This window comes from Pholcus phalangioides, unplaced genomic scaffold (genome assembly GCF_987345545.1).
Source record: "Pholcus phalangioides strain wild (caught in Gottingen) unplaced genomic scaffold, Ppha-v1.0 ptg000030l_1, whole genome shotgun sequence".
Taxonomy (NCBI): domain Eukaryota; kingdom Metazoa; phylum Arthropoda; class Arachnida; order Araneae; family Pholcidae; genus Pholcus; species Pholcus phalangioides.
In genome coordinates, this window is record NW_028301620.1 from 7,335,233 (window position 1) to 7,362,473 (window position 27,241).

General features: G+C 36.8%; 1 protein-coding gene across 4 annotated transcripts in view; it reads right to left on the minus strand.

The window, feature by feature from the left end:
• The window catches only part of Epac (Exchange protein directly activated by cAMP), a 139,659-nt gene that overhangs the window by 33,071 nt on the left and 79,347 nt on the right, over window positions 1–27,241 (minus strand). For 2 of the 4 annotated variants that reach the window (XM_089252760.1, XM_089252761.1), the window contains 2 exons: window positions 15,217–15,363; window positions 3,405–3,465 (listed from right to left, as the gene is read on the minus strand). In XM_089252760.1, coding sequence (XP_089108886.1) covers window positions 3,405–3,465; window positions 15,217–15,363 — 208 coding nt within the window. Of the gene's footprint in view, window positions 1–3,404; window positions 3,466–3,636; window positions 3,769–11,239; window positions 11,401–15,216; window positions 15,364–27,241 lie in introns of those variants that run through there. The other 2 variants (XM_089252762.1, XM_089252763.1) reach the window with 2 other exon arrangements.

Genomic DNA, 27,241 nt, shown 5'->3' on the forward strand with positions numbered 1-27,241 from the left:
ATTAAACTGCTTGAAGCGGGTAGCCTTAATCTTTTAACCTGTTCCTATATTTGTTTCCATCTACCGAATAGATGAATGAAAAAAAAGGAATAAAATATATTTTTATAGAATCTATTAATATTCTATGGTCACAAAAATGTTCGATTAAAATACAAATACAAATACAAATACAACGCCACAACAGGCGAATTGCCCAACGAGGTGGCTGACTTAAGAACATCATGGATCCCCGAGCCATTTTTTGGAGGCCCTACCTACTACTGCTACACCCCAAATGCACCCCCCCCACACGGAACCCCCCAACGAATCGGTACATGCGGGAATGTGCGTGTACGTGTAGTGCAACCTTACGTAAAGTTTGTTTCTGTGTAATGTTTGTTATGTGTAGTGCTGCCATCTGCTACCAGTTTTTTTTTTTTTTCTAACTATGAGTGTAGTGTTATGATTGAATGATTTATCGTTGTAGGACTGTTGCTCTCTGTGGCGAGACTTTTTAACAGGGAGATCGGCTCGCATTTGCGCCTTGAAGTTGGGAACCACAGAAAACCAACTTCAGCCGACCACCACTGTGGGGTTCGAACCCGGATCCTCGCATCGCGAGTCCGTCACTATAACCACTCGACCACCACAGCGGCATTCGATTAATCGATTAAAATTTTTTTGATAAACCAGTTAAAAATTTTAATCGATTCGCAGCCCTTCTTTTTACTATCAGTAACATTGAACAATTCTTTTACAAATTTCAGTCGCCAAACCCAATTAAAAAAAAAACGAGAAACAACAAATTAAATTTTTTTTTTATCCATTACTGTTGTTACTACTATTAAATCATACATGCACGGCGTCCACATTCCTCTGCGGAATTTGTAACGAATTGGTACATGTTGAAACGTGTTGTGAACCTAACGTGAAGTTTGTTTCTGTGACGCTTGCTATATGTAGCGCTGCCGACCATCACTGCCGTGACGGCGAGGTTTGAACCTGGGTTCTTGCGATGCGAGCACGTGACCACTCGACCACCACAGCAGCTACTGTTGCTACTGCACCGCACAATTACCAGCATTAAATATTTTGTATTGTTCAATTTTTTTGTCTTGTTTTTTTTTTTGGTCTTCTTCTGATCATTGATCATTTTGGTCGCAACACGGTCATTTTTTGCACACGAGAGCTAATTTGACAGGGACCTACGATTTATTGCCCATTTCGAACGGCAGCCTTTTTTTTTTATACTCATCGTTGGTGCGCTAACCCCTCGGTGCGAGGCTCCCTGCGGTAGTAATATTTTTCTGTGGTCAGGTTGCCATTTTTGTTGTACCGCTGTGTGTCACTAAAGTTTGTGACAAGGACGGAACAGGGTATCGAAATCGCGACACCTCTAAACATATTTTGGTACTTCAGGGGGAGTACCCTCCCAACCTGGGCTACCGTCAGGGCCTTCATTTCAACTTTTTCCGGGGGGGGGGCAAAGCACACGTACTCAATACATGTATACATATATTTGTGTGTATATATATATAAAATATATATATATATACACACCATTTTTTTAGTGTATTTTAAGAAGCCAGGAAGTGAACAATGCCCCTCCCCAGCCCCCCTTAAATGACGGGCCTGGCTACCGTGCCCTTTACTTTTTTTTAACTTCCATTTAGTATTATAGTGGAACCTCCCCCTAACGGACACTCCTCGTTAAAGAGCACTTCTGCTCCCCGGTCCCGTGGAATCGGGCTTTGAAGTGCTTCACTCCCAGTTACCGGACGCTCTCGATAGCGCACAATAAAATCACGCAAACTCTTAATTTGTCCAAACTCTAATTTATTAATTTTTTGTCCATAGACCGAGAATTTATCAAATTCAACTGAGATTATTTTTAATCTCAAGCTCGTAATGGGTAAATATGATAAATCGCCAAATAATGACTATATTAATTGAACGTAACTGTGGTCTAGGATGGTGAATTTGAATGGTAGTGTGTGTGTGTGTGTTGGTTTTGTTTGTCGATACGTGGGAAGAAAGCCAACATTACAAGACTGATAATGTTGTTATGAATGTTTTTATCTTCTTCACGCTTATTTTAATTCAGTTTAATTTTTTTTGTAAAATACATCAAGTGTGCGTAGTACAGGTGAGAATAATTAATCGTTTAATGAAGAGAAAAAAGGTTGTACAGGGTGTCCTGCAAGTGCTAATGCGGACTTAATCTCATCAACCGTCCGTCGTAAATGTATGATTTCAATTTTAAAAAATGCTCAAAAGACGTTCAAAAACTTCCTTGTATCAGTTTTGAGATTGAAAATACAGTGTGTCCCAAAATACAAAAAAAAAAAATCTAAATTTTTATACGGTTTTCCTCTAACTCCCAATTAGAAAGTTGTTTCCCCTGCATCTTTCGAGGCCAACAGGAAAAATTCTATGTTTCTAAGTGTAATATTCGCTAAAATATTTTTGAATTCAAAAATCGGAGAAAAGTTATAAAAGAACAGCAAAAACTTACGGGCAACTCCCCTTTCCTTCATTCATGCTGTCCTTTCAAAAGCTTCTCTCTGATTTTTGAATTCGGATACCCCAGCGAATATTTCACTCAGAAACTTGGAATTTCTTTTGTTGGTCTCAGGAGAGACAGCTTTCAAACAGCAACAACTTTCTAACTGGAAGTTAAATCTCATAAAGACGAGGTTCAGAGGGTTTTGTTTTGTTACATACTGTATTTTCACTCTCAAAACTTTTACAGGGTGATTTTTTAACATCTTTTGAGCATTTATTAAATTGAAACTATACCTGTCTACGACGGACGGTTGATGAGATAAAGGTCGCATTAACACTTACAGGACACCCTGTATATAAATTATTTCATGTTTATCAGACTTAAAGATACATAACCGCCGGTAAAAGTGATAAATGTAGTGAAATTTAAGCAAACTTTCTTTATCGAGACGTCTGGTGATTATGCATCGTTCACAGGTATATAACTTTTAGAGTAAACATTAAAATATAATGAAACCAATTGCGAACGAAGTCAGACACCGTATGAATGTGAAAGTCGTGAAAGTGAGGTTCCACTGTATATCGTACCTCCCCAATAGCGGACACTGCCCGTTAACGACAAAATTTTTTTTCCATGCGTGTCCGTTATCAAGAGGTTCTACTGCGTTTTCTTTTACATTATGCATCAAATGTTTAAAAAAATTGTGATTGCCACTAACAGCCATTTCTGTTTCTCATCAATTTTTCGTTTTGTTCTATTGTACTGCATTTCTCCTTTGTGTGTGAATAAAATTGAATTGAATTGAAAAAAAAAATTGAAAAATTGAAAAAACCCGTAAAAAACGTTTTTTTTAGCATTTATATAACAAAATATACAGATTCACACCACAGCTCGAAAAAAATAGAGAGGATATTCTTACCTGCTATGCTTCTTAGAGTCGTGATAGGTGAGACGATGTCTTCCATCAGCCTCCTGTTCCTCTGTAACGGAAGCAAAAAACAGAACAAAATAATTTTGACGGATGGTGTACTTTCCACTAAGACTCGACACAAAACAAACGGCTATAACTCTCCCTTGTCATCTACAAGTCGAAACCCTCAAAAAATAAGAAAGATGACACAAACACTCGCACACGTAAAAAAAAAACGTACCAAAAAATAGAAGCTAACTACTGTATGTACTTTTCTCTCATTCATCTGTATGACCGATCTGTTTCAACAGCCTGTTACAGACTGAGAATCTGACCAATCCGGGAGACGGAAACAGGAAATTAGTTGCACTGAACTAGAAGAGAGAGTGACTTGGGCCGGAACGATTCCACCAACGTCTCAAACATTTGAACTTCCTCGTAAGAGTGTGCGTTATTTATGGCTCGGATTTAGTGGCAGTGACAATGAGTAGTCATCTGCCGGCCATTTAAGAGAGAGAACAAAAAAGAAATCACAACAAGGAAGGAGGAGTGAAAAAGAGTCTTATATATATTGTATTTGCACTAATACTTCTTTAAGATGATGATCCTCTTCCCACAAGAACTTCTGTTTCGAATGCTGACGTCAATTATCCGAGCTTAACTGGGTACAAGAACACAAGGAGGATCAGGCATGGTAGAAACTCACTCTGCCCTTGCGTGACAGTGTCCTCTCTCTCTCTTTCTTTCGCTCATTAAAAGCTTCTTTTTTTCGTTTTGCCATAGTGTTTTCTCACATGAACTCCTCCTTTGCCACTTAAGTGAACGAGATAACAAACTGTTCTTACGGCCTTGGTCATTGGAAAAGCGAAGAAAAAACGAGACGAGAAAATTGGAGCAAAAAGTACACAGAGAGAAAGGAAAACACGGTGGGGCTTTCGAATGAACGAGAACCCTCTAAATACGTCGATGATTTTGAGGCTACTCTTCAGTGTTTTTTTGCTTTTTTTTTGCCATCTATTCATTAAGCCAACAAACAACACCTACGCCTCTTGAGAATAGGACAAAAAAAAACATTCCTAGAAGGGAAAAACACGAGTGTGTTATTCTGTTGATGTGTTTTCTGTCGTTTGTGATGCAATTAGTTCGTCAATGTGTCTTGGGAAAAAGGAAATACGCCGCAATTTATATATTGCTAGTAGTCGTAATTTATAGGACGGTATCATTGTTATCCGATGTTTTTAATTTGAGCGAACCCTGTAAGGTAGCGTTTCTCAAGCTATGGTCCACGAACCATAGAGGTGGTTCGCAGGTAGAGTTGATAAAATTATTCCCCCGTTATAATCGATATTAGTCATGTCCATATGGGTTCAAATAAAATTTTACCTTCATACTTACGTTCACCGTACATCATCGAGGAGAAGGCAGGAAATTGAGGATTATAAATACGGGATGTCACTGAATTTTCCCGAAAATTGCAATTTATTGCTTTAAATGCAATTTACTGATTACTTCTGAAGTCACTAAAGGGCGTGGGAATAAATGGCTGCTACAAATCGCAGTAAACAAAAATGTAATTCACCGACCAACAATTCATCGACGGAAAATTCGCCGACTAACAATTCACCGACGACAGTTTGGCACGAGTGAGTGAGTCAGTAAGTGAGTGAGTGAGGAATGACCGAGTGAGTGTGTCCGTAAATAATATAGTAGCTAGTGAGTGAGCGAGTAACAGAGTGAGCAACCTGGTGATATAATGAGCGACCTAGTCAGGAGCAACAAAGAGAGCGACCTAGTTTGTGAGTGATTGAGTGAATGAGTGAGTGAGTGGGTGACCTAGTTAGTGGGTGAGCGAGTGAATGATCAGGTGATTGAGTGTGTAACAGAGTGAGTAGACTGGTGAGTTGATGATAGAATGAGTGACCCAGTGAGTGAATGATATCTCCAGCGTGGTCCAACCAATCGGGGTAAATGGCTTACATCCCACTAGGGACAGAGCCTGGGCCTCGACTGGCCTTGTGAGTGAATGATAAAGTGAGTGACCTAGAGAGTAAATGAGCCACCTAGAGATCAAGTGAGTGATCGGTCTTCTCATAGAGTGATCGAGTGACATAACAACCGACATTGTGAGTGAGTAACCTCGTGAGTAAGTGAGTGACCTAGGGAATAAGTGAACAATGAGCTACCTAATGATTGACTGAGTAACCTGGTGGGTGAGTGAGCGAGAGCGAGCTAGCTATATTGTGAGTGGGTGGTTTTGCTTATTCATTCACTCACTTGCTCACTCGTTCATTCACTCACTTGCTCACTCGTTCATTCACTCACTTGCTCACTCGTTCATTCACTCACTTGCTCACTCGTTCATTCACTCACTTGCTCACTCGTTCATTCACTCACTTGCTCACTCGTTCATTCACTCACTTGCTCACTCGTTCATTCACTCACTTGCTCACTCGTTCATTCACTCATATCGAACTGATGTCGGCGAATTTTCCCAGTGATGAATTTTCCATTCGGCAATTGTTTGTCGGTGAATTGTTGGCAGGTGAATTTTCGAGGCGATGAATTGTCGTCACAGTAAAATTAAGCTGGGGTTTTCAACCTTACAGACGCGGGCCAAATTGAAACTTTCCACGAAGCCCACGGACCACCAACTCGTGTAAGTTAATGACATCTCAATAGAAGGGGCCAATGAGGCCTCGAGTTAAACAGGGACAAAAACAATTAAAGACTCTTTTATAAATTTATTCTTCGATTATTTCATTCATTAATTATCCATTTCATTAGTTCTGAAATAATTTTTTTCAATAAATCTGAAAAGTTTTTAATCAATTACTGATTAAATTAATTTATTCCAAGATTACATTCTTTCTCAATATATCTTGAAATAATTTCACTCAATAATTACATGGAATTATTTTTTTATTTATTGAGAAACAATTTCTATTATAAATTACGAAGTTATAACTCGCATTTATTTATGTTAATTTTTTCACTAATTCTGAAATTATTTTTTTTTTCAAAAATTCAAAAATTGTTTCTCTCAGTAATTCTGAATTTTCATCAATTGTAGAATTAGTTCTTTCATTTATTCTAGGATTATTTCTTTCATCGATTCCAAAACTATTCTTTTTATTTTCGAAATTATTTCTTTTAATTATTCTTAAATTTCTTTCAATAATACCGAACTTTTTTTATTAATTCTTAAATTTCTTTTATTAATTCCAAAATTATTTCTTTTATTAATTCCAAAATTATTTCTTTTATTAATTCCAAAATTATTTCTTTTATTAATTCCAAAATTATTTCTTTTATTAATTCCAAAATTATTTCTTTTATTAATTTCAAAATTATTTCTTTTATTAATTTCAAAATTATTTCTTTTATTAATTCAGAAAGTACTCATTTTATTAATTTCGAAAGTATTTTTTTTAGTTACTACTGAATTTCTTTTATTAATTCCAAAATTATTTATTTTATTAATTCCGAAATTATTTATTTCATTAATTCCGAAATTATTCATTTTATTAATTCCGAAATTATTTATTTCATTAATTCCGAAATTATTTATTTCATTAATTCCGAAATTATTTATTTCATTAATTCCGAAATTATTTGATTATTTTGATCATTTTTGTCGCACCACGGTCATTTTCTGCACACGAGGGCTAATTAGACCGGGACCTACAATTTATTGCCGATTCCGAACGGCAGGCTTGTGTTTTATACTCATCGAGAGGTTGGCGCGCTAACCTCTTGGCCGATAGGGGAACTCTCTGCGGTAGCAGTTTTTTGCTGCGGTCGAGTCGCCGTTTTTTGTTGTACCCCTGTGTCAGGAAAGTTTTCTGACAAGGACGAACCGGGTATCGAACTCGCGACACCTCTAAACATCCTTTGGTACTTTAGGCCAGCATCTTATCGACCTGGGCTACCGCGCCCGAAATTATTTCTTTCATTAATTCGGAAATTATTTGTTTCATTAATTCGGAAATTATTTTTTTTATTAATTCCGAAATTATTTATTTTATTAATTCCGAAATTATTTATTTTATTAATTCCTAAATTGAAAAAGAATTATTTATTCATTATTAATTAATTAAAATAATAATATAATTAGTAATAACAAAATTAATTATAATAAAATTAATTAATAAATATATTCATTAATAAATTATTTATTTTCAAAATTCCTAAATTTCTTTTTTATCAATTCCAAAACAATTTTTTTCATCAATTCTAGAATAATCGTTTTTCAATGATTTCAACCATTTCAACAAAATGGCTAAATGTAGTCCGTGGGCCATACGTTGAAGACCCTTGCTGTAATAGGTAGGTATAGTACACAATTACAATTTATCGGGAAACGTATCGGGTATATTTTGATATCTTATAATAGCCTTTATGCAACAATTATATCAAGTATATCCTTAGTTTAATAGATAATTTATAGGCCAAAAATATATAATTTCCCCCAATATTTTTCAACTAAGAAACTTAAAAATCGAAAAATCCCATGACTTTCTTATAGGCAATGCCGTAAGTAGCCTCGGGATTCAGTCGAGAAATTATTCACCATCACTAGTTTATCCATAAAAATAACCACTTTCTTAAGTATCACAACAACACAGAAGTGATCATTACGCCACTGAGTCACGTAAATGCGACTCGGAGTTCTTTTTTTTAAAAGATGTCTAGAGGTTGCTTAAACGGCCTTCTAGTTGGGAAACAACTGTTCTATTATTTAGTGCTCACTCTTTACGAATAATAGCTTCTTGTAGAGAAAGAATTTCGGCCACATAAAACTCAGCTTAAAACGAAATTCAGTTATAATAGATGAAATATCGAATACTTAATGGTGGTCATTGAATCGGAGCCGCCCTTACGGGGTTGTGCGATTTGATGCCAAGGTTGCCAAATTCATCCGATGTTCTTCGAAAATCTTGGTGGAGGGAGAGGAATATTTGTCTTAGGTGACTGAATACATTTTTCAACCAAACATGTATTCAGTCACCTGCGACACCTATTCAGTCACCTGAGATACATATTCAGTCACCTGAGACACCTATTCAGTCACCTGAGATATATATTCAGTCACCTGAGACACCTATTCAGTCACCTGAGACACCTATTCAGTCACCTGAGACACCTATTCAGTCACCTGAGACACCTATTCAGTCACCTGAGACACCTATTCAGTCACCTGAGACACCTAGTTGCGACCCTGGCTGGCGGGACCTTAACGTGTGGCCAACAGGGCTCCAATGAAGAATAGGGCCCAAACTATAGAAGGCTTTCACTAAAATTCTGAAATCATTTTTTCTATTAATTTTGAATTTTATAAATTCTGAATTGTCATTAATTCTAGGATCATTTATTTTTTCGTAAATTCCGAGTTTTCATCAATTCTGAATTATTTCTTTCATTAATTTTCATTTTTTTTTTCAATTCCGATTCTTCATTAGCTCTAGGATTATTTCTTTCCGTAACTCTAGAATTATTCTTTTCATAATATTTTGGGGATATTTCTTTCATTAATTCCGAATTTCCGTGCATGCTGGATTTCTTTCATTAATTTTAGGGTTATCTCTTTTAATAACTATAGGATTATCTCTTTCATTAACTCTTAGATTATCTCTTTCATTAACTCTTAGATTATCTCTTTCATTAACTCTTAGATTATCCCTTTCATTAACTCTTAGATTATCTCTTTCATTAACTCTTAGATTATCTCTTTCATTAACTCTTAGATTATCCCTTTCATTAACTCTTAGATTATCTCTTTCATTAACTCTTAGATTATCTCTTTCATTAACTCTTAGATTATCCCTTTCATTAACTCTTAGATTATCTCTTTCATTAACTCTTAGATTATTTCTTTCATTAACTCTAGGATTATTTCTTTCATTAACTCTTAGATTATCTCTTTCATTAACTCTTAGATTATCTCTTTCATTAACTCTTAGATTATCTCTTTCATTAACTCTTAGATTATCCCTTTCATTAACTCTTAGATTATCTCTTTCATTAACTCTTAGATTATCTCTTTCATTAACTCTTAGATTATCTCTTTCATTAACTCTTAGATTATCCCTTTCATTAACTCTTAGATTATCTCTTTCATTAACTCTTAGATTATCTCTTTCATTAACTCTTAGATTATCCCTTTCATTAACTCTTAGATTATCTCTTTCATTAACTCTTAGATTATTTCTTTCATTAACTCTAGGATTATTTCTTTCATTAACTCTAGGATTATTTCTTTCATTAATTCCGAATTGCATGCTGAATTTCTTTCATTAATTTTTCAAAATTAAAGAAAGATAAATAAATAAAATAAAATAATTAATTAATAAAATTAATTTTATTTTCAATAAAATAAATTTTATTGAAATTTTGAAAACTTTCATTAATTCTACGATTTCTTTTATTAATTCTAAATTTTTAAGTACTTGGGATTATCTATTTTAAATATTTTCCTTATTTTTTATTCTCTAATTCTTAATTTTCATGAATTTGGAATATAATTTCTGTAATTAATTTAAAATTTTCTCGTCTTGAATTTTCACCGAATTGAAATTTTCATGAAATATATATTTTTTGTAAATATTTCACCGTTTTTACACGTTCTGTATTTATTTCTGCGTTAGTTGGGTTCCAACCACCCCCCCCCCCCCCCCTCACAAAATAGATACAATCGTGCTCAGGGGAAACCGAAAAACCCTGTAGAGAAAGAAAGGTTCCCTGAAACCGTTAAGAAGCTCTGGCCCCGCTATTATTTCCGCCCAGGGTCGCCCGTCTGGGAAGGACGGCCTAGCACCGAATAGAAAAATAGGAACAAAAACCACGAAATAAAAAACTTACCCACCATTAATAAGAGTTTTAACCCAGATTTAAATCAGTTTTTCATGATTTTTCTCATTAGAAATTATTCCAAAAAAATATAATTAATAATGAAATAGAGGAATCAAAATTTTTGGCGTGTTTTCCCCAAACAGGTTCATTTCCGATAATAAAATTGAACCATTCAATATTTGCCAACTGACTATGATCAGAGCTAATGAAAATTGGAAACTAATCAAGGAATTCCAGAGATAAAGAAAATGCACAAAGTAATCAAGAATTTCAGAGCTAATGAAAATCTGAAACTAATGAAAGAATTTGGAATAATTTCAGAGCTAATGAAAATCTGAAACTAATGAAAGAATTTGGAATAATTTCAGAGCTAATGAAAATCTGAAACTAATGAAAGAATTTGGAATAATTTCAGAGCAAATTAAATTTTTCACAACAAATCAGAGGATTCCATAGCTAATGAAAGTTTGAAACTAAAGAGAGAATTCCAAAACGAATGAAAATTCAGACTTGATCAGAATTGATAAAAGACTAATGAGATTCAAAAACTGATGAGAGAAATCATTCCAGAATAAATTTCATTGGAAATTAATAAAAATTCGAAAATAATGAGAGAAATACGGAAATTCAAAACTTTACAAGCAGCAGCCCGTGAAGGGCGATGTGTCCTTGTCAGAACTTTCCTGACACGGGGGTACAACAGAAACGGCGACGTGACCAAAGAAAAAGACTGCTACCGCAGGGAGTCCCACACCGAGCGCAGTGAGTATGAAAAAAAGGATGCCGTTCGGAATCGGCAATAAATTGCGGATCCCTAATTAGCCCTCGTGTGCAGAAAATGACCGTGGTGCGACAAAAAATGATCAAACGAGCAGCCCGTGAAAAAGCCTCGTGTCTGGTATGGGCGGCAATGCGTCCGGGCTCCGCGTCTGGTAAGAATGACCCTGAATCAAATAAAAAAGAAACAGGAAAAAAAATCACGGACTGGAACTTACCCGCCATAATAAGAGTTCTATACCGGACTTATTTCTTTTCAGTGAATACGTGCCACTCACTGACAGACTCAGTCCCATATTAATTATACAGTATCAATTAAAACATATGTTTCACATAATCATAATCGTGGACCGACTGTAAGAAGCCATGCATTGAAAAGAGCTCGATTTTTATCTTGCGTCAAGTGAATACATGTGGCAGTTCAGTGCCCAATGAAAAACAGCCAAATTCAGTCAAACAAAATCGAATTTGGCTCGATTTTATGAAAACAAATTTTAATTTCCTTCTAAAATTACGATCATCTATTTTGTATTGACTATGATCAGCTTACAATCAATATATCCGTTTTTTCTCATTGTTGTGCAATATATAATTAATAATGAAAAATGGAGGAATCGAAATCCATTTGGCGTGATTGCCGCACACATTGGCTTTTAATGTTATTATTCCTGATAATAGCATTAAAAAAGAGCCAATTTTATCAACAGCTGTAGATGTCGAAATTTTTTTTTTTTAGAACTGATAATATTTTTCCCCCTGAATAATATCGAAACGATGTTTGACAAAAAAATTCGAATTTCGTAATCGCCAACTTGTCCTTTTGTTATCGCGGGCCATGACTCGTTATACACGTTGTTATCGCGAACGTTAAAAAACAAATTTATCCTGAAAATGTGTAAATCATGTCTGTCACCAGGAAAGTTCGGAATAAATAAGCCTTTGAAAATGAAACTTTGGAAAGAATTGGAAGGAAAAGTGGATGACAAATGGGTGTTGATGACATTTTGTTTTGAGATATCTACGATGATTAGGGGACCATTCAAGTATTACGTAAGCAGATTGTTAGCCATTTTTGACACCGCTGTCAGCAAAAGTCAGCTAATCCCTTAACAGAAAAATTTCGTCAGATCTGCTTCCTACCGCAGGCATCTTCAACGAAGTTGCTCCCTGAAGCACCCATAGTGCTAGATGCTCGTGACCAATTTCGTGCTCGCGAGAAAATTCTTAAATTAAATTCCTTGTATTGTGTGCGTTTTAGGATTGAGTTGATCTTGATTTCCTGCATTTGTACGTCGAACTCTTCGAAAAGGGTGCTCTTGTTTTGAGGATGGATACAGGCAGTGCTCGAAGCTAGAAAAAAAGCTGAAGACGTCTCTGTCCAACCGCATATATGCAGGAAGTGGGCATAAGGGCACGTGTCCTCCCCACCAAAACGATCAAAAATTTATTTTTGATGCAAAAAAAATTTTCTTCAATAAAATTAAAATATCAGATGAAAATAATTTTATAAGCTGTTACAAATACAAAAACAGCGCCACAACAGGCAAAATGCCCAACGAGGTGGATGATAATAAGATGCCCCGTCACAATGTTAATTTAAATGCTATTTGAAGGCTAACGATTCAAAATTTATCTTTAAGAAATTAATTGTGCCCTCCACCGCCTAATCCTTTTATGGCCCCCTGCGAAGGTCGATTCTGCCTATTCCACTGATTGGGATTACCCTTCGAGAGTTCGACCACCACTGTATACCACTGCTGCACTGAACTTTTCTATAAATGCACAGGGATCATTTTTCACAAGATAACAAACTGAACACTATATTTTTATCTTTTTTTTTTACGTTTTGATTATTAATTAATGAAGAATAGGTACAGATTGCCGTTGCTAGTAAGTGCGAACTAAAGAGCATTGAGCTCTAGCAGCTCCGTGTTAGTGCTGCCATCCTAACTGTGGGTGAAGTGTAATGATCAAATAATTGTATCGTTCTCTGGCCTGTTGCTCTCTGTGGCGAGACTTTTTAACGGGGAGATCGGCTCGCATTCACGCCTCGAAGTTGGGAACCATAGAAAACCAACTTCAGCCGACCACCGCTATGGCGAAAGTGGGGTTCGAACCCGGGTCTACGCGATGCCAGTCTGTCACTATGACCACCATAGCGGCGGCTTTCAATAACTGATAGACTTTTCATTTTTTTATATCAACCTCAAACAAACCATCATCCACGGATCTAATTAACCCCTTCGCGTACAAGCTGTTGGCGATAAATTTGAGTGATATGCATTAGATCTATAGGTCATATAGTAGCCTTTTTCGCATGTTAAAAAAAGGAAGAAAGGAAAAAAAAGCTATACGGGGGGAGAGGAACATCACAGACAGTAGACAATTAGATAAGAGATGTACAGTACCTTGCTTTTCACCCTCAACTACGTATTTTATTTCTCACTTCCGTGTACAGTATACAATAGAAGGATTAGGTCTGAGAAAGATACATGATATGTGGAGGGGATGCCGTAGAGAACGAGAAGGGGGTTAGCTGAGAAGAACGGGGGACACACACGACTGTGTTTCATAGGGTTACAATAAAGCTTCGAGGCAAAATGGTTGAAGAAACAGTCAACTAAATTAAATTTATTCTACTAGCATTTGGACGCAATATTATGGCCCTGATCGTAAATGGATTAAATTCTGTAGGGTTTCAACATCAAAACTGTACCAAGCTTCCTCTATAGAGGTCTTCATAGAAGTCATCAACATTCGAATACTGTATTTCATTTGCAAGCACATTTACCGTAAGTATAGTCCATACATTCCTAATAGATTTCAAGTCAGGCCTCATCGATGGCCAGTCTAAAACCAAAACATTTTCGCAATTGAAGAGCTTTTTTTGTTCCAGCAGATCTTTAAATGGACACGTTATAATGTTGAAACTACGAACATAGTCCTCCTAAATATTCTCCAATTAGTAGCAAATTGCTCTCGGGGATCTCCTTTAAGCATCAACGTTTTGGCGACCAATTACAAAAGCCAAGGAAGCCTGGCCATTAGAAGCGAATGCATACCATTTTATCCAAGCTCCAACTTACTGTCTACTGAAAACATCCGCCTGGGACATGTGAGCTCCATTTATTTATTTATGTATATTTTCATTCATTTCTTCATTTTTTTTGCACCACTAAATGTGATACCAAGCTATTGGTCTCCATAAAACACATGATTTCGTGCCCATTTTCAGACTCTCTTCTCCACCTCTCTTTGGTGCTTCCTTGTGACGGGGGATTTCTTTACCGCTCTTTTGTTTAATCAAATACAAGCTTCTATGATCCGTCTATGAACTGCTATCTGTTGAAATTTTCACTCCAATATCTTTCATATATTCATGCAAGGTAATTTTTCTGCTTTGAAGCCAATCTTCCAACGGATGCCCCGTCTTACGAGAAAACAAAACCCGGTTTAGTTTTCGCGTAAACTTGCACTGCGTTGCCTACCAAAACCAGGTTTTGGCTTTTAAGAGACACGTTGGGCCAATACACGGCAGACACTTCATTTCGACCTGCTCAAAGCAATAGCGATGCGTTTTAGTCTTTCTTTTGGCTTTCAAATGAAGGATTTCATCGTAAAAAATATGCGACGGCTTTGGCAATTTTCTTTTTAATGAAAACCAATTAGATAGCTTTCCACTTTTATACTATCGCGTCTCTGATACGCCACGTAGACGCAATCTTCCAAATTGGCATAGAATCAGAAGTTTTTCCAAACTTTTAAGACAGAGCTATTTTTGAAAATTTTGAGTTTAAACTTATTTTATTCGACAATGACCTTAGTTTGAAGCAGGTGTTTGCATTCCGATGAATGAAAAAAAACCAAATCAAAATTTCAAACGGTATCCACGGTGCATTAATTAATTAATTAATTAATTAAAAATCTATTGTGCCTAAACTTTTGAGATGGACTGTATAATTAGAAATTAGTGAATGGAGTATTCAGTTTAAAGTGAATATAATTCTGAAATGCCGTGTGAGTCTCTGAGACTGCTGAGGCGAGAGCATTTTAACGAGAGAGGCACTGACATCATCGCTTTTCGTGTATAAAGAAATGGTAAATCTTGTGGTAGGCACCGGTTCTGATCCGATTGATTGACACATTTATAGAATTGTCGTAGAGAATGAGTAAGTAAATGCAATCTCAGACTTACCTCCCACATTTCTCTGAAGTCTCTTTGTTCGATTCTGAGCAACTCGCAGTGTTCATTGGTGACCACGGTTGCGTTGTGCGGGCTGTTGTCTAATATCGATTCTCCAAATGCTGTCCCTATCCCCAAGGTACAAAGAGTTATGGCATCCTGCAGAAAAAGAAATCAACAATTAATTAATTTCATTATGTCTTTCGGATCACGGGCAAAACCAACTAGGTACGTAATAAGAAATACGTAAGACGCTTAGAAAGGAGGAAGTGGACTCATCGTCTTCCAGTTTTGAACATAAAATTACTTTTGCCACTCCAAGTGATGCGCGATGGCTAATCGTTAAGCAAAAGTAAGATAGGGGAACGGTAGGGCTCTTTGAAACCACAGGCTGACTCATCTGCCATCTTTGAGAGAAAGTTTGACGTAAGTACTATAGCCAATCACCGTTCCCTATCTTGTTTTTTTTCAATGATTAGACGTCAATCACAGCGGCAGAAACCATTTTTTTGCTCGAAGATGGAGAACGACGAGTCCGCCCTCCTTTTCAGGTGCTTTTAGATAAGAGTGATTGGTTATAGCGATAATACTGAAGGTACGCTTTGCTCAAAGATGGTGGATGAGTCAGCTTCGGGTTTCGAGGAGCTCTTATATTTCGGACGTGTACTTTTTTGTTATCTAACAGCCGATTCCCAAACTTTCAGCCTAAGAATCGTTGTTGACGTTTTGGTTATCGCTGCTCCTTTGTCCTTGTGATCATTTACCAGCGGTGCCCTCGCTTTGAAAGCCTCATTACCAGTAGCGCCCTTGTCTTAAAATCCATTTACCAGCAGTAACCTCACCTAAAAGAAACATTATTAGCGGTACCTTTGCCTTCAAGGAAATTTATCATCTTCACGTTACGACGAACCGGGTCTGAACACCACTGACGATACAGTTGTGGCCGGCTGAAGTTGGTTTTCTGTGCCTTTCCAATTTTAAGGTGGGGATGCACGCCAGCCATTTAAAAAACTCTCTCCACTCAAACAAACAGGCCTACAACATTTTAAAAATTCTCACACGACACTCAGAAATAACCTATCGAGTCGTTTACTTCCTAATTCGAAAGACAGAGGGCAGCACTTCTTTGACAAACATAACCAAGCATTCTTCAGATACAAACGTCACGTCTGACACAAAACTACATTCACACGACACGCACCAATTCATTAGAAATACCCCAGAGGAATATTTACTAGATGCATGTGCGGTGTTAGTAGTAGTAACAGCAGCGCTTTTACCCTAGTCATTTACCACAAATGCCCCTCGTTTTAAAGCTCATGTACCAGCGGTGCCCTTGCCCTGGTCGATAACTTGCCATCGGAATTTTTTTTCCTCCCTCAACTCCATTGCCTTAGTCGTCATTCACCAGTGGCTATCTTGAGCAGAGAGCAGACAGACCCTCGAACAATTTTTGCAAAACATGAAAAAAAAGGTTACATTTTACATTTGTAGTTCTTACTTCAAAATATGGAAGACAGATAGCGGCATCAGTAACACGAAAGAAGCGTATCTCTGACAACGTAAATACGTTAGGGCCGCGAATATACACAAACACAACATGTTCCTGCAATTCCGTATCAATTCGTTAGCGATTCTTAAGAAGAATGTTTACGAGGTACATGCACGATTCAGTAGTAGAAGTACCCTCACGTTAAAGCTCATTTATCAGTGGTGCCCTTGCTTTAATGCCATTTTCCATAGGCTCGTTTCCTTGGCAGTCATTTAGCCGCAGCCCCCCTTGCTTTAGCTATCATTTACCAGCGGTGCCCTTGCCCCACACACAAAGATCATTTACCACATCGGCTTTTTCTCTTAAGAGTAATTTACCCACAGTACCCTCACTTTTAAGGTTGTTTTTGTTTACCAGTGGCACCCTTGCTAAAAAATAATTTATCTCCACGGCTTCTTCTTCAAACAGTGATTTATCCGCGGCACCCTCGTTTTAAAGGTAATTTACCTTACGCTTTTGCCTTAAATATCATTTACCCTCCTCCCGACAACCATTTGTTGTTGCAAAAGGCTTGCCTTAGCCATCGTTTACCAGTGGCTCTCTTTTTCATTGATTCCAGTCAACCCATACGAAGAAAGTGTTTGTTGAGCGAACACAAGGTATCATTTTTGACAGCTGTATATATATTTGGTGTTGGGTGGCCAGATGTCCCGGTTTTTCACTAATAAATTCTCTGCCCCGAAAAAGGCTTTCGGGACGCCCATTTGTCCCGGTTTTTCTTTGAGCAATCAAAGATCGAATGAAATAGAATCATTTTCAAATACAGTTCGTCCCGCTTAATTGGGTAACGGATGTGAAAAATCTCCTCTGCAAATAAAATTTCTCCCGTAATCGTAACATTGTCTTAATAGACAATGTTACGATTCCCGCGTAATCGAATATTACGATTCAACTAATAACTGCAAATGTATATTATTGTTAATCATTATTCCAATGTAGAAAAATGACTGCGAAAAGGCAAATTCTGTTTGTGCAAGTAATTAACGGTTTTGGATGCATTAAAAAAATCCTCCTCTTCAAAGGTGTATGTCCTTCACTTCAATCCCGTATATACGGGACGTCCGACATTGATAACCTTATCCTGATGCTTTACTCATTTTGGCACCTTTGTGTACATATATTTATTTATTATATATATATATATATATTTATTTATTTATTTAATAATAATAAGGATAATAATATTTCATTGAAAAAAAATACATTATACATACAATATTGTACTCAAGAGGTCGCTTGCAATCCGTCTGGAGCAGTGGTTCTCAACTTTTGGGAGGCCGCGGCCCGGTAAATGTCCTTCGCGTAAGTGAAAGGCCAGGTCATACACACAACTAACGAGAAATTAATGGGAAAAATGAAACTGCGAATCACTCACGGCCCGATGTGACTAGTGTTAGCGCCCGATACTGGGCCACGACCCGGCGGTTCAGAAACATTGGTCTATGTCTAGAGTATAGAACATAATTTTTTTCCGTGGTGGCAAACACTTTCATAATATCCAGTACTAAAGCAAAATATACAAATAGACGCAAATATTATAGAGGCCTTGTTGTGACAACACTGTATACTGGGGGCTGAGAAGTGCCTCCCTATTTTGATGAGATTAATATAATTAATTATAAGTTTTTTGGAAGCTCTTATTCTATTTTGATATTGTGCGTGGTAGCCCAGGTCGATAAGATACTCGCCTGAAGTACCAAAGGATGTTTAGAGGTGTCGCGAGTTCGATACCCGACAAACCAGTCACGGCCCAGGCTCTGTCCCGCCAGGGATATAAGCCTTTTAACCTTGCGGATTGGGTCGCGCTGGGGAGGAGTTCGATACCCGGTTCGTCCTTGTCAGAAAACTTTCCTGACACAGGGGTACAACCGAAACGGCGACATGACCGCAGAAAAAATTGCTACCGCAGGGAGTCCCCCATCGAGGGGTTAACGCACCAACCTCTCGATGAGTATAAAAAAACAAGCCTGCCGTTAGGAATCGGCAATAAATTGTAGGTCCCGGGGCCTAATTAGCCCTCGTGTGCAGAAAATGACCGTGGTGCGACAAAAATGATCATTTTGATATTTCATTTGGCAGGTTATAAAAATATAATGAAGTCAAATACTATATGAATTGCTTTTGGGCTAAAGTTTTTTAGGTTGCATAATATTGTATTGAAAACGTGGAAGGAGACGTGTTTGTTGCACATTGCCTGATTTCAAACCAATTACGTTGTTCATAAATAAACATTAGACTTCGGTATATATATATATACTTTTTCAATATTAAATCTATAGTCTGATTTATAATTATAGGCAGATGGTGTAGGTTTACGATAGGAAATAATACTTATAGTTTTCTTCAGTGTACTTAATGTCCTCCCCCAAACCCATATAGTATACTGAATAAGTGAGTAGAACCAAGCAAAATAAAGTGTATGAATGAATTAAGAAGCAATATTTTTAAAGCAATATAAACGAACATTCATGTATTTTATTTTGTTACCAAGTGCAGTTGCATGAGGGATCCATTTTCGTAATACATTGTAGGTTTGCAATTTTATACTGTATAGTCTCCGAAAATAGGGTTTCTAAAACGTCTCGGTTTTGTCCCGGTTATTATTAATGGATTCCGTGTTTTGTCCTGGTTTTCAATAAGGGTTTAACGGGATTTTTCCCGGTTTCTCAGGTACCTCATCTGGCCACCCTTAGGGTTACCAACCGTCCTCCCTTTTTGATCTCCTTTCAAGCGGTCTCTTTACTTTTCGTAAAATTCACCCTTTTATCCTCCTTTTCAAGTTTCCGGAGTTAATTTTTCTAATGAAAGTTGTGTTTTTTCCACTTTGAAACATATATTTCTCCATTGATATGCGTGTTTTTGTCCCCCCCCCCCCCCACACGCATAATTCATCAATAGCCGTCAAAATTCTCAGAACTTTTTCTGTTTCTGCTTTTGTTTTACAGTTGGGAAAAATGATTGTTGCGGCCGGTTTTTTATTGGTTCAAATAGTGGCCCCATCTATTGTGAAAAATTAGATAAGTCACGTGACTTAGGGTGCACGCAGGTGTCCCCCCCTTTGCCAGTTTTTGAATCTGGTAACGCTAGCCAACCTAATTTGGTCAAATGAAGTTGCTCTTAATTTTCTTCTATAGATGGCAGCAGTATCTTTCGAGTTTCGGTTTATCTCTTCATCTCGTATCAGTAGCGGATTTGTTTTTTTTCTCTAAGACTCCGGTTATCACATTTAGCCGAAAGATAACACTATTTAATCAGATGATCCATAATGTAGAAAAAGTGAAACATTAGCCACTAATAACATAGCGGGAGTTGTTTGTTTATTTGATGTGAACTTATCGTCTCGTAACGTCTTTCGAGAGCCTTAAAGTCTTCCGGAAGAAAATTACATCATGAATGACGACACGAGGCCAAAAACAAATCCATTATCTTGAACACCATAGTAAGCTGGATCTCTATATCCACGGAAACACGATTTTAAATACATTTGGGTCATAAATGGGGGATAATATACGGTAATTGTGCACACAGTGTCACCCTCATCAGACGCGGGGACAGAGTCGTCTCAATAATAACGGGAACCCCCCCCCCCTTAGGGGCCGTTCAAGTATTACGTCATCATCGATGTGGGGGGGGGATTTCCGATTTGCTGACTTTTGATGACAAGGGGGGGGGGGTTGGATAACGCTTACGTCATCAACCACCCTTTATGAAAATATGAGTTGGATTCAGAGGGGCAGAGTTGATGACGAAATTTTGCTGACAAGGGGGGGGGGGGTCAAAAATGGCTAAAAATTTGCTTACGTAATACTTGAACCGCCCCTTAGCACCGATTTTGTTTATTCTGTGGGAGTGGGAATCGGCATCCAAAAATTCATACATTGTTACAAAATATACAGGAATGATGAAAAATATTTATACAAAAGTATAGACACAACTAAATGTAACAGAAAAAAAGAGTAAGAGAGAATCAATGAAAATTTCTAACTGAAGTAAATTTTATATATTGTTGAAGGAAATAGTTCCAAAACCAAATAAAATTAGGATCTAATGAAAGAAATTGCCTGAGAAATAATAAAAACTCGGATTATACATGAATTGAAAATAAGAAAAATAATCGACAGAGATAATTCCAGAACGCGCGAAAATTCAAAATGAATACAAGAAATAATTTCAGAATTAGTGAAAATTCAGAATGAACAAAAGAAATAATCCCAGAATTCAAGAAAATTGATGAAATCGATAGCAGGTATCACACAAGGTTAAATTGCATTTTTTAGAGTCGCATCTGAACTTTAAACATTGAAGGACCGGATACACCCCGCTTCCACCTCAGAGAAATATCGAAGCTTTCCCGGGGGATGGGTGTATCCGGAAATTTATTAATTTATGTGAAAATAACAAACAATGATATACATATATACAATAAAGAATCTGGAGTAAAAATTGTGATCATAGCACCATCCACAGATAATACAAACACAACGCCACAACAGGCAAATTGCCCAACGAGGTGGCTGACTTAAGAACATCATGGATCCCCGAGCCATTTTTTGGAGGCCCTACCTACTACTGCTACACCACACATGCCTAGTCCTTATGCAAATAATCAAAGAATAATTTTGTCTTGTATGTGATAGAATCTGGAATTGAGTTTATAAATCGCATCTGAACTGAGTAACTTCTTCTGAGAGAAGAAAGCTTCGGGGGCTGTATAAAATCTTGATAATTTCTTCAAAGAAAGAGAGGTGACAAAGCTTTTCTCTCTCCCGTCGCCGTATAAAATCTAAATAACTTAATAAATAACTAAATAAGATAGAGATAGAGAGAGACTCTGAGAGAAAATCTTTGAGCCCGTTTAAAATGTGGATAATTTTTCAAAATTCGTCAAAAACTGAATTTCTCTATTTCGATAGCAGGTATCAAAACTAAATTACATTTTTGAGAGCCGTATCTGAACTGAATAACTTCTTCAGGGAGAGGGAAAAAAAAGCTTCGAGGTCATGTAAAATATGAATGACTTCTCGGAAGCTATTAAAAACTGAATTGATTCATTTTCAAAGACCTTATCAGAATTGATTGACTTCTCTTCGAGGGTTTTAGAAATCCTGTATTATTTCTTCAAAATTTGAATGAATCGTTTGTTACTCTTTCAAGGGCTGCATAAAATCTGGATTAAATTCTTTACGGGACAATTCAAAACAAAAAAAAATCAATTTAAATATAATTAATTAAAATTGCTTCCTGGACCAAGATGAAAATCTTGAGCTGACCAGATTTTGAGCACACATGATACTATATGCAATATGCATGGACGAAACATCCATATTTTATCCAGGTGTCTTTAATAAAGGCAAAACATGCTTCATATTCTCCATTGTTTCAATCATTATCTAAACATTACAGAACGAGACAATGGAGCGAAAATCGACGACACGACATCGCGATCCTCTCAACAACGACCCCCTCCGCTAAAAATAAATACCTTTCCTCAATATACCAAAAGCTCATTTGCATAAATTTCCAATTACAACTCATCAATATTCAGTGAAGACTCACTTTTTGACATGCCTAATTACGTATGTACATAACACATGGACCTTGTTTTGTTTTTCTATCCTCAAACAGCACGTGGTGTCACGACGAAATATTTATTTTGAAAAATGAACAGGTTACTGGCATCGAGTATTTATTACTATTTTTTATCATTAGAAAACATGGTGAGTGTGAAATCAGGTTACGGATATGCATTTTGCTTTTAGAAACATGTATTTAGTGTGTTTTGGATGTTTCAAATAAATAATATGCGAGGGGAGAAAAAAGGGTCACTTCCTTTAATATTGACAGAAAATAACGAATAATGACCACCGCGAAAAGGCCGGAAACTCACGTGAATTGTATAAAATGTATTTATTGATGGATCATGTGTATTTTTGGACTATGTCCGGTCTTTTATGGCTTTCACAGCTTTATGATTGGACAAGTCGAACATTACTAATAAGTAGGCTGACCATATTTCCACGAGAACAACACGGGAAACTGAGATTCCAAATACGAGGAAAACAAGGGACATCGCCAATTATTGCCAACGGTAAGAAAAGTTGTCAACTATTACTGAAATCACTTGAAAATCGTCAAAGGTGGGATACGAAGCATTACGCAAATTGCTGGAGATTGAAATGTATTCTACGAAATAAAACGTTTAAAACTTGACAAATTTGTGAGCGGAGTATTTTCATTAATTAATAGTTGGAATTATCATAATATAATTTACGAGTTGGAAAATAATTTCAACCCTTGCCTTCAGTAAAGAATGAAAATCCATGTAGGCTTCGCGCGAGCGCGCGTTGAAAATACCGGAAATCCAAATCGGAAGTGGCCAAAATGACATGAAAATATTGGAATGTCCTGGGAAATACGGGACGTATAGTCGCCTTACTAGTAAGAATTCAAACTGGCATCAGAATTTATTACTATTTTTTATTATTAGAAAACATGGTGAGTGTGAAATGAAGTTACGGATGTAATGAGTGTGCAATCAGGTTACGGATGTAATGAGTGTGAAATCAGGTTACGGATGTAATGAGTGTGAAATCAGGTTACGGATGTAATGAGTGTGAAATCAGTTACGCATCAATGTGGCATGCACGCACATCAGGCTGACCACTTGTTACTGAGAATATTACGGAGATTTACATGGAAAATTACAAGTTGTCGCCAAAAATGACGCAAAATGTAAAAAAAGGTTGCCAATTTATGTCGCTAAAATCAGGGGTTCTTAACCCATGGGTCGCAACGCAAACTTGGTTTGCAGGAACTTCCGAGATGGGCTACTCAAATTCACTGACAGTCAGGCGCTCTTGCGCTGTGGGTTCCGATCGAACTGGACTCTCAGGGGCTTCCGAGAGAAGAGTCATTCCAATCTACTTCCAGCCAAGGGTTTTTCAGCTGTTGGTCACCGACTCAAACTTGATTCATATGGGTGAACCACTACCATGAAAAATCGCTATTGACGGGAAATGAAGTGCTACTGCAAATCGTAGTGCCATTAAATGAATTTCACGTGAAAAGATCTTCAATATGGCAAACGTGAGATGAATATTCAATTTATACTCATCTCAAAATATGGAGATATCACCAGTTGTCATTAAAAATGATGCCAAAGATAAGAAAGGTTACCAATTATGTCACCAAAATCTTGGAAAATCGCCAATGAAGCTCTACTGCAGATTACAGTAAATTGAAATAAATTCTACAATAAAAAACGTTCAACATCACAGACATGTGAGATAAATATTCAATTTACAGTCATAGAGAGTATAAAAAATGAAGTAGGCTAAGTTGAAAATATGTGAAAAAGGGACATTTTATGTAAAAAAAAAGAAAAAGTCAGGCGTAAACTTGTTAACAGATGAGATGGCATGGGGGGGGGGGGGTGCTCAATTGCTTTTAAAACATACCTCCATCCTAATATGTGTACATTCATCTTAACTAAATCCCGAAACTTCTCCAACTCCTAATCCCATCTCATCTGTAACCACCACAAAATTTGTTAATCGCGACAGTACCCAATTGTCCGGGGAAAATATGTTGTAAAAAAGTTTGTATGTTTTTTTTTGACACTAAATAAAGTGTTCCAGACTCTGCCACGAAGCTGGGCTGGAAGAGATCTCGGCAACGGGATAAGTCCAGTAGCAAAGTTCTGGCGTTCATTCGTTGTATCGAGGCGTAAACTTGTATGGGGCTCTATGCCTCCTCGAATTCGTCAAAATCTCCGTAATGCCTATGGAGATATTTTGTTAAAGCCCCTCCATCCCCAATATTTTTCAGGCCCCCCTCAATATTTCCAATAACTTTACACCCATGGTCGGGAAGTCTAAAATTACGGGAAAATATGGGAATGTTCCAGCAAATGCGTATAACATGGTCACCTCAGACTGACTTGAGTCATTATTTCGATAAACTGATTCAAAACATTTTGAAGCTATGAGAGGTAGTTGAGTACTTCTAGGTCCGGTGCTGATGACAAGGACAATAAGAAAGGATGACGTCACTCTCCGCACAAAGGTTTTTAACAACTGGCTGTTTCGAAGATGAATTTTTTGGAAAGAGGGAAAATTCAACTGCCTTTGCAGGGTCCCTTTCAGTGCTCACGGGCTCCAAGAAAAGATTAAGAGACTCGTTGACTTTGTAGTCTAGTGGTTTAGGTCGTGGGTTCGATTCCCTGCAAAGGCATTCAATGTTCAATGCCTATCTATAATATATGAAAGAAATGATTCTATAATATATGAAAGAAATGATTCTATAATATATGAAAGAAATGATTCTATAATATATGAAAGAAATGATTCTATAATATATGAAAGAAATGATTCTATAATATATGAAAGAAATGATTCTATAATATATGAAAGAAATGATTCTATAATATATGAAAGAAATGATTCTATAATATATGAAAGAAATGATTCTATAATATATGAAAGAAATGATTCTATAATATATGAAAATTCAGAATTGAAAGAAATGGTTCCAGAATTGATGAAAGAAATGATTCCCCAGCACATAAGAAAGAAATAATTCTATAATTTTATAGAATTATTTCTAATAATTCTATAATTTCATTCATATATTATATAATTATTTCTTTCATATATTCCGGAATTATACTATAACATAAGAAAGAAATGATTCCAGAATTGATGAAAATTCAGAATTTATGAAAGAAATGATTCCCCAGCACATAAGAAAGAAGTAATTCTACAGTATAATTATAGAATTATTTCTAATTATTCTGTAATATATGAATGAAATGATTCCAGAATTGAAAGAAAGGATTCCAAAATATATGGAAGAAAGGATTCCAGAGAGAATGTATGAGAGAAATTATTACAAAATTGATGAAAATTCAGAGTTTTGAGAGAACTTATACCGTGAGTGTGGAGGCCCCCAAAACCCCTCGGGGCCCGATCGCAAACCCCGACAGACGGCTCTGCGAAATAAAAACACCCTTATAATCCAATTTATTCTTGTTTAAAATAAATCCGAATAAAAGTCGTTAATTATTTATATTTTTTCGGTTTTTTTGTTGCTTCTTTGTGACGCTTCCGCAACCGGAAACTAGACGCAGCTGCTGAAAATCGCGGCATTCAGTGATGTTGAGGAAATAAATAAAAAACATGTGTTTCTCTGATTACCCGGATGAGTCATGAATGCACTCACATTTTATCAACCAACGACCCAAAAAGAAAAACAACCGTTAACAAATATTCATCATTTACTCAAAAAGCTGCTAGATTTCGCCGTTTTTATTTTCTAAGATTTACCGTTTCGGTATTGGAAGTTTACGTGAAATTGCGATCCTTACTGTATTCCGAGCTCTCTTGGTATCTGAAATTCAAAAAAGTTCTACCGGTTTGAGCTTCCGAGCACATACGTCTGAAATTCTGAGCTCTTCGTGTTTGATTTTCCGAGCTCCTTACGTCTATGATTCCTACGTGCTCACGTCTCAGATTCGAAGCTTTACGGGTCTGAGCTTCCAAGCTCACGTTACTTCTGAGATTCCGAGCTCCTTCCGCTGGGAATTCCGAGTTCGTTGCGTCTGAAATTCTAAGCTTATGGTGATGCTAGTGCTGGTGGATGTGTCTGGTTGTTATTTCGGAAACATACGCTCTTAAACATACAGCGCCACAAGCTCTTCGGGTCTGAGCTCTCCTGAGCGTTTTACGTCTTAGATTCAAAGCTCTACGAATATGAGCTTTCGAGTTCATTACCTTTAGTATTCCAAGCTTCTTTCACTGCAGATTCCAAACTCCTCACGTCTGAGATTTCGTTTCTCGAGTTTGGAATTCAAAACTCTTATGTTCTGAGCTTCCGAGCGCTACTTCAGATTTCAACTTTCTATAGATCAGACTTAGTTCCAACTTACTTCGGATTCCAACAACCAATGTTACTTTTCGTTGATGGAGATAAAATAAATAATTTTCTTATCTCTTATAAATCATAGTATGACAAATAGACTTTAAACACGAATATTTGTCCTTTCCATGCTTGACGGGTTGTTTATTTTTCAAATCAGAATTTTCGACATGAAGAAAACATTAGGGGGGAGGTACTAAAAGTTACCAGTCGTATACGGGACACGAGCCCGTATGTAGGAGATTTGCATTTTATTATATATTAGTTAATTATTGGGGAAAATTCTCACAAAACTTAATAGGGGGGGGCTGCAATAGCCTCAGCCCCTCAGGTTCTGGCATCGATGTTTCAAATTGCAAAATGTTTAAATGTTGAAATATTAGTTTTCTTTTTAAAGCCATTACAATTTTTAAAGTATCTCTCTACTACTGGAATCTCAGATCCAAAGATCTTTGAATTTCAGGATGTAAGAGTTCGGAATCTAGGATTTTCACACGCGAGGAGCCCGAAATCTCAAAATCCCGAACAGTTTTGAATTTCAGACGCGAGAAACTTGAAAGCTCAGACGTA